The sequence below is a fragment of the Denticeps clupeoides genome, chromosome 2, assembly GCF_900700375.1.
Source record: "Denticeps clupeoides chromosome 2, fDenClu1.1, whole genome shotgun sequence".
Classification (NCBI taxonomy): Eukaryota; Metazoa; Chordata; class Actinopteri; order Clupeiformes; family Denticipitidae; genus Denticeps; species Denticeps clupeoides.
Window position 1 is genome coordinate 35,484,302 of NC_041708.1, and position 14,323 is coordinate 35,498,624.

The 14,323-nt window shown below is 48.5% G+C and overlaps 1 protein-coding gene and 1 non-coding gene across 2 annotated transcripts; one reads left to right on the plus strand and one right to left on the minus strand.

Moving 5' to 3' along the window:
• Positions 1–379: 379 nt before the first annotated feature.
• wasf3b (WASP family member 3b) lies at positions 380–12,295 on the plus strand. Its single transcript, XM_028965488.1, has 9 exons — positions 380–529; positions 3,709–3,865; positions 6,603–6,737; positions 6,848–7,001; positions 8,428–8,545; positions 8,768–8,949; positions 9,473–9,730; positions 10,889–11,202; positions 11,793–12,295. The coding sequence occupies exons 2-9, from the start codon at positions 3,733–3,735 to the stop codon at positions 11,948–11,950; spliced, it is 1,452 nt and encodes a 483-aa protein (XP_028821321.1). The 5' UTR covers positions 380–529; positions 3,709–3,732; the 3' UTR covers positions 11,951–12,295.
• On the minus strand, positions 5,125–5,323 carry LOC114784997 (U2 spliceosomal RNA). The gene has a single exon (XR_003748983.1). It is a non-coding gene; the product is annotated as a U2 spliceosomal RNA (small nuclear RNA).
• Positions 12,296–14,323: the final 2,028 nt, after the last annotated feature.

Here is a 14,323-nt window from a genome sequence, read left to right on the forward strand (position 1 = left end):
GGGGAGAGGGCTGTACTGCGACCCGGACCCGGATAAGCGGAGGAAGAGCACTATGACCACGACAGTTTAAATTTTACAAACCTAAACCTTACTTTGATCAGGTTTTTTTTTATTCTAGATGTTACTAGCGATTTTGAAATAAAATATCTAAGCCCTGTGCGTGTTTTTACTGGAACTCGCTTAGCCGTGATTCTGCGAATTTGCCAGAAACACGCTTAAAGTTTATTCACATCGTTACATGTTAATGCTAAGGCGAAAATCCCCGAGCGCTCCGCGTTCCCGCCCCGCCCTACTCCGGCCCGTCAATCACCCCGTCGCCGCGCTCCCATTGGCCGCGCCGCGGAGCCTCGCGCGTTAAACCCCCGGCCTCGGCCCCCGATTGGCGGAGGAGGCCTCGGGGTCCCGCCCCTCCCGAATTGTTTGGGATGGCCGGAGCGCCGAGGACACAGGATGGCAGCCAGGACAGCAGCCTCGCTGGACATGCGTGCGCCCTGAATTCCGCCTTCATCACTAAAAGCCCTGAGCCTCGGTGAGTTTTAATCGCCGACCTCTCGACGCCCGACGCTACCGTGCGGTAGATTGCGGTCGAGTTCCGCCGTGTTTGGTTGTTCTTGTAGTTTTATACTAAGACGCCAGCGGATAGCGGTTCGCCCGCGTCACACGCCGCCGTTAAATAGCCATTAATTTCGCACGCGGTTTATCCTCCATATCGTAAAAAAAAAAAAAAAAAGTTTCTCTCTTTATTATAATTTTTTTTTTGCCCGAGGAGGTGATGATAAGCGCTAATAAAGACGGCGATCAGGGCGACTGCGCGGAACTTTGATTGCGGCTACCGACGCCAGCTCGTTTTAAAACTCATCGATCGGGACACCGATGACGAGGGGCAACGCGGCGAACGTTTGCAATATTCCGTTCGATATATTATTCCTTTAATTATACGAACCCAACAGTTAATTAACATCGCAAACTTTATTCATAACTGACCAATAACGCATGTATAACGAAGCGTGTAATTAAGAGAGCTTGGGGCCAGTTTTTTGGTTATAACTGGTGTATTCAGACAAAGATAAAAAAAAAAAAAAGAATTATAATTGGCATGTTATTCCCGATGCATTATTGATGGCGTTTTACGACGAGCGAGCGCCTTATGAATTTATTAATGTCTCCCCGTTCCGACCGTAATGGAGTTCCAGCGTTCGGGGTGTCTCCTGAGGAGGGGGGTCCCTCCGGCAGGAAGTACTCCGTCCTCCCGGAGTCGGACAGGATGGGCCTCTGATGGAGTTCAAAGGCTGCCAGGAACCCCGGGATGGGGACTGGTCTGCGGCTTATAGCTGACCAACCCCCACCCACACACACACTCACACACACACACACACACACACACACTGCAGAAATAATCTTCCTTGTCTCAGTTTTTGAACGACAGAGGGCCTTCCGGCTGTGTAGAGGGAGTTGTTATTCCAGACTGGGAAAGTTGGGTAATGAAGGGGGTATTGGGGGGGGGGGGGTACCACTATGGAAATGGGGGGGTACCTTGAAAGAAGTTTTTTTGGAGAGGGGGACAGAATGGGTGGCATTGCATGGACGTGCTCTTCTGTTGCCATGTAAACGGAAAGCCATTGTCCCAGGAACCTTTCAGAGAGAGAGTCGCTTCCCCGAGGTCCATGCTCCCCCTCCCCCATATGCCTCTCAACCACACACACACACACACACACACATATGCTCTCCCGGCTCTCTCTCTAACCCTATTTGCCTAACCCTCTCTTACTTAGACATTTTCTTTCTGTCTCTCTAGTTACACACACACACACACACACACACACACAGTCACCACCCTTTCTAATCCCCGGTCCACATTCTGTGTCTGTTTTTATGTTGGAGAGGGTGTGTGTGTCTGTGTGTGTTTCTCACACTCCCCTTTCCTTTGTCTCTACCCCCGTTGCCCCCCCCCCTCCTGTGTTCTCCATCCAGTAGGGGATGTGATAATTGCAGTCTGTTCCCACCCTGCCATGCAAAACAAAATTACGGCCGCGACACCAGCGGGCCGCTCTTCATGCCCCGAAATCGGCGTCAATTAACGCACAACGCCAGCACGTCCCGGTCGGCGCCGCTTCGGTCTTCGGGTGTCGGATGCGGGGCGTTTCGGTTTGCGGCCCGCGTTCTTGTTTCTCCGTGTGTGGTTTTTAAGCCCAACTAATCCAGAAGATCGTACTCTCCGTTCACACGCTCGGCAAAGAATTTCACTTCAAATACGGCAAATACCGAATTCCCTCACGCTAATATTGTCGCTGTCGTTTTGTTTTTTTTTTAGCCGTAATAATAAATACAAATGAACGGATCAAAATGTCTACGTTCTGAATAAAAGTCCACATGTGAAATGAGAGTAAAGACCTGTGTTTCTGGCACCATGCCGGGTGTAAACAGCGCCAGGTCCTGCTGGGACGTCTGGGTTGTGTTACCGGTGTGACACGGTTGCCCGAATAAACGTGGACCCGGGGACCCGCTGTGGACGGCGTGTTCGTGTGACCGCTGGGTGTTGCGGGTCAGCACCGGGCCCCGCCGCATTGTGCCTGCATTGTCGGGGCGGGAAATTGGAGATGGGACACGCCGAGGAACAGGATGCCGGGCGCTGGGCGGAGAGGTGGAAAAACAGGAAGCAGATAAGATGGCCGCGGAGATGCTCCCTGGCTCCCTCTCCTGCTTCGCTTTCTTCGCGCGCCGCGGGCGTCTCGGCATCTCACGGACCCGGGCGGGTTCCAGTTGTCTTGTGTGACCCGGTAACCTCCGCGGGGGGGGCGAGGGCCGACAGCTGGCCAGCTGTCAGTATCAATAGCTTTTAGCCCAACTGTTCGCCCTTAATCTTCCACTGATTGAAAGCGTCTCTACGTTCTCACCCACTGAATTCCCATGCAGTTGTACCATGGGGTGTCTTTTCCTCCATTCTTTTGTCCAGCATATGGACTTGGACTTGACTGACACATGGACCATTTCCACATCATATAATATCGCTCCATGTCTGAAAGGACCTTTGGATTCGGACAGCCTTGTCATGACACGTTTGGTTTTCAAATGTCTTTGTTTTGGAGGATTGGGTCCTTGCTGGGTTAAAAAAAAAAGGTGGCCTGTCATGGCCACCCTCACCAAGGGTGATGGTTAAAAAGCAGAGGACACGGTTGGTTGTGTCACGATGACAATCACTTCACTTTTTCAATATGTTGATTTGTTGACCCTGAAATAAGGGTCACGGTGGTCGATCACAGTCAGTGGTCCTGTAGCCTCCTGTCTTCTAATCAGAATCAGAATTACTGCGGACGAATCTGCACGTTCTTTACTGTGCTTACTGCAGTAAAAGTAAAAGTAAAGTGAAGTGATTGCCATTGTGATACACAGCAGCACCGCACACGGTGCACACGGCGAAATGTGTCCTCTGCATTTAACCATCACCCTTGGAGAGCAGTGGGCAGCCATGACAGGCGCCCGGGGAGCAGGGTGTGGGGACGGTGCTTTGCTCAGTGGCACCTCACCTCGCTTCCTTAACAGCTAGGCCACCACTGCCCCTTAAGGTTGACGTGTAGTTGACCATCACGTGAAACAAACGTATAGACGAATTTCCGTTCACTGTGTGCCGCAGAGAAACGCCCCATCGCTGTTGTTTCTTGACCGTCCTTAGCAAGTCCTTGACCCCGCGCTTGTTTTCCCACAATGCAGAGCGGGCCGGCGTGAGGGGCAGCCATGCCGCTGGTGAAGAGGAACATCGAGCCGCGGCATCTGTGCCGGGGGCAGCTGCCCGAGGGCATCGGCAGCGAGCTGGAGTGTGTGATGAACAACACCCTGTCGGCCATCATCCGCCAGCTTAGCAGCTTGAGTAAGAGAGACACACACACACACACACGCACACCCACCCACAGTGGTGGCCTAGCGGTTAAGGAAGCGGCCCCGTAATCAGAAGGTTGCCGGTTCGAATCCCGATCCGCCAAGGTGCCACTGAGGTGCCACTGAGCAAAGCACCGTCCCCACACACTGCTCCCCGGGCACCTGTCATGGCTGCCCACTGCTCACTCAGGGAGAGGGGTTAAATGCACTGTGTGCACCGTGTGCTGTGCTGCTGTGTATCACATGTGACAATCACTTCACACACACACACACAGACTCACGCTCAGCACAGTATGTCATTTTCAAATTTAGTGAGGAACACGTCTATATAACCCTATAGAATTCTGCACAACCCACAGGCTTGTTTAGGTAAGAGCGCGTGGCCTTTAGTATATTTTTTTATGCAGACCTGCACACATCACGGCAAGTTAAGCATCGCCGGTGTCGTCGGCCCATGGGAGCAGGCCAGCGTTGAATATGCATAGATGAAAACACGTAAGAAATGGGGTGGCAAGTGAGCGGCCTTTAGTCCACACGACGCGGGACGCCAGCGGTGATGTCGCTTCCTCCTCTCTGGTCAGGACCGTAGCCACCGGCACGTGCCTGGGTTAATGAGTGATGGCTTTTACTGTGTGTGTGTGTGTGTGTGTGTGTGTGAATATTGATTAATAGACAGGGAGGGGGTCTTGGTGCCTGGGGCCTTAATTACATCCCGTAACAGAGAATGCTGGCCACGCCCATCTGCCCTGGTTTTATACTAAAACGAGGATAAGCCATTCACCCATTTACTGCTAATATTTTGATACACCTTTTTTTTTGCATTTTTCTACGCATTTTCATTTTTTTCTGACTATATTTTTATATTGTTGAACAAAATTGAGGACTCAGAACCATGAAATAACACACATGAGGTCATGTAGCAATCAAAATGCATTTACACTTGTATTTACATTTATATTTATTTTTACAGCACTCGGCTGACGCTCTGATCCAGAGCAACTTACACGAGTACTCCATCCACTGAACAACTTAGAACCCAAGACGTTTTTTGTTTAAATATAGAAAGTGTATGTAAGAGCTTTATGGCATTTATCAGACGCCCTTATCCAGAGCGACTTACAATCAGTAGTTACAGGGACAGTCCCCCCCCTGGAGCAACTTAGGGTTAAGTGTCCTGCTCAGGGATACAATGGTAGTAAGTGGGATTTGAACCTGGGTCTTCTGGTTCATAGGCGAGTGTCTTACCCACTACCACCCTGCACCGCTCCCAGAGGCACTGCAATACTGGGTCAATGCGTGGAGCGGAAGGAGCTTGTCCAAGATGCTTGACCAAGCCCCTTTGCCGACTCCCTGTTCTAAAAATCTGCTTAATATGTAGACGTGACGCGCTCTCAGCTGCAGCGGTGTGGGTTCAATATAAATGACTGGAGCCCAAAGGCCCCCGAGGGGCAGAGCAGGAGCACGGCCTGCGTGAGACTGCGCGTGGGTGTCGCCACCCCCGCGTGTCTGCGTGGGAGTGTGTGCTTCCTGCATGGAAGTGTTGCCTGTATGTGGGAGTGAATGTGAAAGCAGAATCAGGCCTCCACCCGTCTCAGTGTGTATTTGAGATGAGAAGTATGTGTGTGTGTGTGTGTGTGTGTTCTGGACATCTCTTCCTTCCTTCTAAATGTTTCCCAGAAGATTGTGAGAATGTGTGTATAAATACTCTCTATTGTTCATTTGGAGGGTGTATTTCTGTGCTCTGTTCCTGTCACGTTATTCATGTTTGTTGAATGTTATTTAGTAAGGGTAATAAAAGGGTTTTAAAAACATTTTTCCCCTTAAAAACCTTTCTTTAATAAAAAAAAATATTTTAGGCAAACTGTTTCAAGTTTTGTTGCTCTGTATTTAAAGTGAAGTGATACACTGCAGCACAGCAGTGTGTGGGGACGGTGCTTTGCTCAGTGGCACCTTGGCAGATCGATATTCGAACCGGCAACCTTCTGACTATGGGGCCGGAGAATTTGGCAAAAGGCTAAATATCCTTCCAAGACACAGCCGACCTGGTCAACGTCAACTCTAGAAATGGACTAGCACATGGGAAGCGTCTCTAGTATCGAAAGAAATGAACAAATAGGAAGAAGAAGTGATTTATTGCTCATATCTGTATGAACAAACAAAAATATTGCATCTTCTCGGGACCACCCAGATAGTGTTTTAATTCAAATGGATGATTGGTGAACAAGTGAATAGTGAGTTAACATTCACAGGCAAAATAGTTATGAAAATGTGACAGAGCTGTACCTTATATAAATCTCATTGACATTTACAGCATTTACCAGACACCCTTATCCAGAACGACTTACAATCAGTAGTTACGGGGACAGTCCCCTCCTGGAGACACTTAGGGTTATGTGTCTTGCTCAGGGACACAATGGTAGTAAGTGGGATCTGAACCTGGGTCTACCCACTAGGCTACAACCACCCTGTGGTATATTTGATATGATTAGATTTATTACTTTGTTATTAATGATTAATGTGCCAATGTAATAACTGCATGTGTACATATTTCAACATCACAATGTATACTGAATATCATGTGGCCCATTTAGTCACAATGTTTAACGTTAACGTCCCCGATCCCAATATTTATATCGAGCTCACATGTTAATGAATGGTTTTAAAAAAGGAGAATCGTTTAATGCCACCTTGGGGACAATTTCAATGGCTTGTTTTTGTCATTCATCCAGGTAAACATGCAGAGGACATATTTGGGGAGCTGTTCAATGAGGCCAACATGTTTTATTTGCGGGCGAACTCACTCCAGGACCGCATTGACCGTCTTGCTGTCAAGGTCACCCAGCTGGACTCTACCGTGGAGGAGGGTAAGTCAGAGCCGGGCCGTCCGCCGGCTTCGGTTACACGGGGCCGGGATCGATACGGAAGGAGTGTAACCTTTTTCCTCCTTTCTCCCCCACCAAACCCCCGTCCACAGTCTCTCTTCAGGACATTAACATGAAGAAGGCTTTTAAGAGCTCCACGCTGCAGGACCAGCAGGTCGTGTCGAAAAGCAGCGTTCCCAACCCGGTGCGGGAGATGTACAACCTGAGCGACAAGCCCCCGCCCCTCAACATCCTGTCCCCCTACAGGTCAGAAACGCAACTGCTTCCACGGCACTGCGCACCTCTCGCGTACTTCACACACTCCTCGCCCTGCAGCACCACGTACCACACACACTAGAACTAGAACGGTAGTCCGGAGGGGATAAAATACACACATTCTTCACCCAAGCAGACGTAAAAAGTGAACATGTATATGGGCTTTAAAAGTGTAAAAGTAAAAGGTAGCAACACGGTTGAGGGCATAGACTGCAACTCCGTTTGGTAGCTGAGCACTGGATTCAGGGTTCCACGGGTGACACCCGGTGGTCAGAATACTGTGTCTGAATTTACATTTACAACATTTACCAGACGGCCTTATCCAGAGCGACTTACAACTCAGTAGTTACAGGGACAGTCCCCCCCCTGGAGACACTCAGGGTTAAGTGTCTTGCTCAAGGACACAATGGTAGGGGTTTGAACCTGGGTCTTCATAGGCGAGTGTGTTACCCACTAGGCTACTACCACCCTGAATAGCGGACCTAGACCTCCTCACATTAAATCTGTAGGCTGTTCACACATGCAAACCACATGCAAATATATGTTGAGACTAAGGGGTCACCGACCCTGGTCCTAAAGTGCACCATAGATCTTTGTAGATGTTCCACCACACCTCATTCACCTGAAGAACTGGGTGAACTGAGTACGGAGGTTGACTCAGGCCTGCTAATTGAAGGTAAACCCCAAAGTGTGCGGGACGAGTGCCCTCCTGGACCAGGGTCAGTGACCCCTGATGTAGACTAATCAGGTCCAAATCTGTCTGGGCCGAGTGGAATGATGCGATATACGTTTAAAATGGCTGAGTTATTGATAACGGCACTAAAATTAATCGAGTAGTGAACCTGTTTCCCACCATATCTAGAACTATGCACACGCACACATCCGTCCACACGCCTTGCACAGGGTTTCCCGTCCCTGGCCAGGCTGCAATACAGCAGTGAATGTGGAGCAGCCATGAATATTTCACCACAGCTGGAGCGGCACACGCCGCCGCGCCCTCGCTCTCTCGCCGGAGAACGTACGGCCTGAATGAATACTTAAAGAATACAAATGCCTTTCGTGTGTACTACGGTGGACCCCCGTTGGCGGATTCACCCTGCAGTCCGGCTTTATGCCGTTTCCACTGTACAGATGTGACTGGTTTATGTTACGCGTGCTGCTGCGCTGTTAACACAGTCAAGGGGTGATGGTGGCCTAGTGGGTAACACACTCGCCTGTGAACCAGAAGACCCAGGTTCAAATCCTACTTACTACCATCGTGTCCCTGTGCAAGACGCTTAACCCTGAGTGTCTCCAGGGGGGGACTGTCCCTGTAACTACTGATTGTAAGTCGCTCTGGATAAGGGCGTCTGATAAATGCTGTAAATGTAAGTAGGCGATAATGTAGATTTGGCCTGAACGCGTTTCTGGTGCGCAGGGACGACAACAAACAAGGGCTGAAGTTCTACACCGATCCTTCATACTTCTTTGACTTGTGGAAAGAGAAGATGCTGCAGGACACTGAGGACAAGAGGAAAGAAAAGCGACGGCAGAAGGTGGGGGCCGAGTTCTTCCCTCCCTCCCTCCATACCACTCTGTCTCGTCCCCTCTTCAGTGTGGTTGTTAATATGTTTTATTGGAATGACAGCATGTCTCCGCCCATCCTATCTTATTCAGTTATGTTCTAAGATCTGCAGCGGTTCTCTTGATGTATTAGATGAATGCATAAAACACAATGAACAGAGTTGTAATATTATGGCGAACCGTCCCTCTCTCAGGAACAGAAACGGTGCGTGGACGGGACACTGCAGCGCGAGGTGAAGAAGGTGCGGAAGGCGAGGAACAGGCGGCAGGAGTGGAACATGATGGCGTTTGATAAAGAGCTGAGGCCTGACCACCGCCACACACACTCTGGGTACCGCACAGCCTCGTCCGAGGGATCAGTGTCCCCGGAGAACAGGTCGCTGGACATGAACACACACACACACACACACACACACACAAACACAACATATAGTTCAAATAGGCAACACGGACGCTAGCGTAAGTTCTAATGTGAGTTTTGACTTTGACTTTGTTGGATATCAAGATCAAGTCAATGAACTTCTGGTTAGATATCTGTAATTAACACAGCACAGAATACACATATTGTTTTTGTCAGTATGAATGCACAACCTGAATGTTTTTTTTTGCATTATTTTTATTAACTTAATAACTTTGTTAATTTGTGACACCCATTAATAACCATAGATTGTAGTTTACTGCACATGTAGGGAACAAGTAAATAATATTAGTAGACTACATTAGACAAATTCCTACACACAGAGAAAAAAAATTGGCACAGAAACGTCTCATCGTAATGAAATCTGTCAATGCACTAGCGGCACTCGGTCAAGAGCCTTACAAACCGTAGATAATTCACAAGGCCTGTTTCACGCGGCAGTGCGGCGCTTTAACGCTTTCTCTCTCCTCCCCCATGGCAGGTCTCACGTCCCGGACCACATGGACCACGGCTACCCCCACACGCCTAACCATGCCAGCCATTCCCACACGTACTCTGGGCCGCCCCCGAGCTTGGCAGGGATGTCTGGTCATGCCCACATTGGCTTGGAACATGAGTACAGGGCAGGGGCCATGGCATATCGGAGCGCTACGCTGGGACGTCCCCACCAGGCCCCTCCCCCTCCGCCCTCAGTGGAGAGCATGAATGGCTCTATGCCCCTACCTCCAGTAGACTACAGGTATGAAGATGTTCCCTGTTAAAGATGTTGGGGAAACAGTTATGATATGGCAGGGCCAGGTATCTTCCAGTTATCAGTTGTTGTCATACTGAACTAATGTATCGCCACACACAATCTATTCATTGGTGTTCGTCAAGCACTTGAATTGCAATTTCCCTTCCTTCCCCCAAACATCCAGCCTGATGCGATATGACAAAATAGCAGCATTGTACTGTGGTTCTAGCTAGTGTGGTTCCTATTAAACCTTACATCTTATATTTCATCCGATCATCAGATTTTGGTTTTAGCATTATTCACTACACCTTATTCAACCTTGTTACCAGCCAGATCTTGAGATGAATCTTGGAGAGAACTCAGCTGGGCAGGGCTGGTGTCCTCCAGGACCAGGGTTGGTGGCCCTTGTTCTATACACCAGGCTTATGTGACAACACCCAGACCCTGGATGGGTGGCCTGTAGTGGTATAAAGTAATGAATAAATCTGTATGTTTTGTGGGAACTAGTGAAGCAAGTGGTTGCATTTCTTTTATGTAACTTACCTAAAATACAGCTAATGCTTTTAGTATGCCAGGTAAAACAGAGCACATGATGTTTCTCTGCTTTTAGAAAGAGAACAGTATATCTGAATGTCATCTACACTCTTTTAATCAGTCGTTAATGTTAATATCACAACACTTTCAGTGTCAACCGAAAGGTCGATCTCCAATCTGTGCAAATGGATGACCTGTTATAACTCGTCAGATGAACTGACGTTCTTCGCCTCAGCTTTTTAATGGTGTGCTGGTGGCATTGGACTTCTCCTGCAGGCAACGTCTACGATACTAATCGCTCACACGGCAAAAAATCTGATTAAAAGATGTATATGGCGCCATCTTGTGGTTAAGATGTTATACTGGGCACAATTTCATGTACGGACATACAATCAGTAGTTACAGGGACAGTCCCCCCTGGAGACACGCAGGCTTACGGGTTTTGCTCAGGAACACAATGGAAGTAAGTGTGGTTTGAACCGGTGGTTTTGTGGTCATCTGGTTCATCGGCGAGTGTGTTACCCACCAGGCTACTACCACCCTCCACGAGTTGAATGTAAATTTGAGTGCTAAATGTGATTGTGTTTAGATAACCCACATAGAATTTTAATTCTCTCTGTCTTCTCTCAGTATGGACTACATGAACACAGGACCTCCTTTACCTCCTCCTGCGCCTGTCATACCATCGGCCCAAACTGCCTTTGCCATGCCACCAATGGGTCCAGTGCCACCCGCAGCCCATGCTGGACCAATGAGTGCAGTGTCTGGCTATGCCCTGCCTCCGCCACCAGCCTCTGGACCAATGGCTGCTCCACCACCCCCGGGACCTCCGCCACCACCTCCTGGTGCAACCCTGGCTATTACTCCAAAACGCCCCTCTTTGCCCAATGAGACCCAGGCCACTAATGATGCCCGCAGCGACCTGCTGGCGGCTATTCGCATGGGTATGTGCACGTTCGCATGGCACTTTTATTCAGCAATTTACTTTCGGTAATGTCCTTTTCTCTCATGTTTGGTCAAATGGTTCACTCTTGTCAGTCGCATTTCCAAATCAATGGAAGGGCCACAAACGCAGCGATGTCAATGCTACTTATTTATTTCACAGCTTATTCTTCAATATATGCCTAGATTTTAAAATGAAATAAATGTACTGTTTTACTAGCCAAAAAATGAATTATATACCATAAAAACAGTGTTCTTTCATGTAACATAATATGTGCAGTACATGTACTACCTTATTATTTATTAGTACTGGTGGGGGGAAGCACTGAGATGCAGAGAAGACAAATCACGACATTATCCTTACTACTTAGGTAATTGTAAGTCAATTAATTGAATTTGCTTAAAGAACTAAAAGTAAGAAAAGTACTGGAGTAAAAGTGACACGTTTTACTGGTTGCTGTGTGACAATCACTTTCACTTTCGTACTTACATTCCCGCTCAGGGTTAATTGTGGTAGGATCACTAGGCAATTAGTACTGGTACTAGAACCACCATAATGGATCTATTTGTGCATTTATTTGTGTGCTCGCAGGCATCCAGCTGAAAAAGGTGCAGGAACAACAAGAACAGCAGGCGAAGCGGGAGCCCGTGGGAAACGACGTGGCCACCATCCTGTCCCGCCGCATCGCCGTGGAGTACAGCGATTCCGAGGACGACTCCGAGCTGGAGGAGAACGACTGGTCTGACTAGAGTCTCGCGAAATCACTACTAATCCCCCTCTCCCGTACTATCCGGCAAGCGGCGGTCCAGTAGCGTCCTCATTAACAAAGACTGCAATAGTTCTCGTCCCCTTTGTCTTTTTCTAACGATTTATTATGAAGTATCTGTACATAGATGATCGGGACGTTTAGCCGTAAGGGACTGGAAATGAAAGTTCTCGCGTAGGGGAGAGAGGTGTGGGGAGACGGGCTGCTTCAAACAAAGCTTGCAAGTGGATGTGAGGCGCGGGTGTAATAAACTGGATTAGGGTTTGCCAAGCCCCACGTTCGTGAACTCTGATCTTGTATGAGTGAATAAATAAAGTAGCCAAATAAAGCACCGTCTGCTGCTTTCCTGCCACGTAGTCGTCATGGAAACTGCACAGCCACTGAGACTCGGAGATGCAAGTCTCCATGGAGACATTACAGCTGAGGCGCCGATTGCCATGGAAACACTTGGGCCAGAGGCACCGGGCCAGTGGATGTTAGAGTGCGAATAAGCAGGCCAACACACCTCCATTCATAATGCACAGCACATTCTTTTTAATAAAAAAATTAACAAGATCTCTCGATTCAATTTAAACTAACCAAAGCAATAGAAATTACAGCTAACACCTTGGAAAAATATACACCATGTCCACACAACGTCGTACAATGTTCCAGTTAATTAGTGCATGTTGATTATCGTTTATAGCAGTATTTTGCAGATAAGTTACTTGTTTGTGCCATTTCTTCTCAAAAAAGTAAAGTGCATTTCACAGTTAAAACTACGCATACATCTACACAAGATGCTGATACTGTATTTAAACCCCGCCCCCCTCCCCAAACCAGAAGTTCACCCTCACACTCCAATTAAAGCCCTTGTTCACGCACGTTGACTATTACGGAGCCACAGCAGGCTCACCGTGACCCTCCAGCACTGAAGTATAATACACAGTCATCTACATCGCAATACGTTATGTTTCCGAGTGTTTTAAAAAATAAAAGAACCATTTTTGAGACCGTGAAAGTGAAAATACAATCCATACACACCCGACCGCTGCGGCCACGCGATGGCGCGGCGCGCAACAGGCCTCGCTGTGTCGACTGCGTTCCTTCAACAGAAAGCACCCTTTCGTGGTAGCATGCCCTATATACACGATCTGACTTGGATCGACGGGATGCCGCGGATAAATAAACGCGAATTATTCTTTTTCGCCCGGTACATTCAGAAAGAAGCTATACAGCGCATTTGGAAATTACGAGATAAGAGTTTCAAGAGTACAGGCGACAATGCTTTTGAGGAAAAAAAAAAAAAATAGAAAATTTCAATGAATATAACAAAATATAGTTTTCCCCCTCCCCAAAAGGACAATAAGTGATGTGTCCAGTCAGTCTTCTTCAAATAAGCAAAATTCCCAACATTACTCTGCCTGGACAAAGTGATGTCGCTTAATTAAACCCCCCCGCCACCACTGGTACAACACACCGTTCCATACTGTGGAACTGTTTAGAGGTCACTCGGGTGAAAGGTCACATGGTGTGAAGAGGCCCCTCCTCTCTGAATGTTGGGAAGACTGGCAGTTCTGAATGGGCTTTATTCTAGCGCGATGTGCCTAGATCCCTCAGCCCCGTCGAAAAGATGTACACGCCTATAAACACGCACGCATGCAAACCCACGTGTGCACACACTCCACACTCCCACAGTCATGCAGCTCATATGCACGGACGCTGCCCTTAAAGACACACACACAATTATCCAGACAATTAGGTCACAATACTTCAAAATAGCCACAGAAGCAATGCAACGTTGAGGGTGTAAGTAGATCCCGTTGCTAGTTAAAGACCGGGGGAAAAAAAAGGACCACGGCCAGGAAACGGACACAAGAAAATCTCGAATTAAAACGCGAGGCAGTGAGGTCTGAATTCGAAGGGCCGATTTCCTGTCCAGGTCACATTTCGGGAAAGCAAGGTCATCGACGTGCCTTCAGATTACTGTACGAGGTCCATGTTGTTCACGGCCAGGCCATATTCCTAAAACTAGCGATGATTCGGTTCTGGGTTGAGTGGCCACTGCCATGTTTTAGCGTTACGGAGCTGTTCAAGGCTGTTATTGCTGCCAGAGTATTGCTATAAACCGGTGACAATGGAGAAAGCACGTAGTTTATTGCTGGACGATGGAATCGTGGGCTCAGAATGAATGGGGGGGGGTGGGCCTGGTGGTAGTGGCAAGGCGGCAAGCTGTGAGCGGAGCGCAGCCATGGCGACAGCCGGAATTAGCTCTTGATGGTGCTGCGACAGAGGTCACGAAAAGGCGGGGGGGGGGGCAGAGGACGTAGCCGTAGCACTGGGTCACCTCCACCTTATGCTCTCTGAGGCAGTGGGT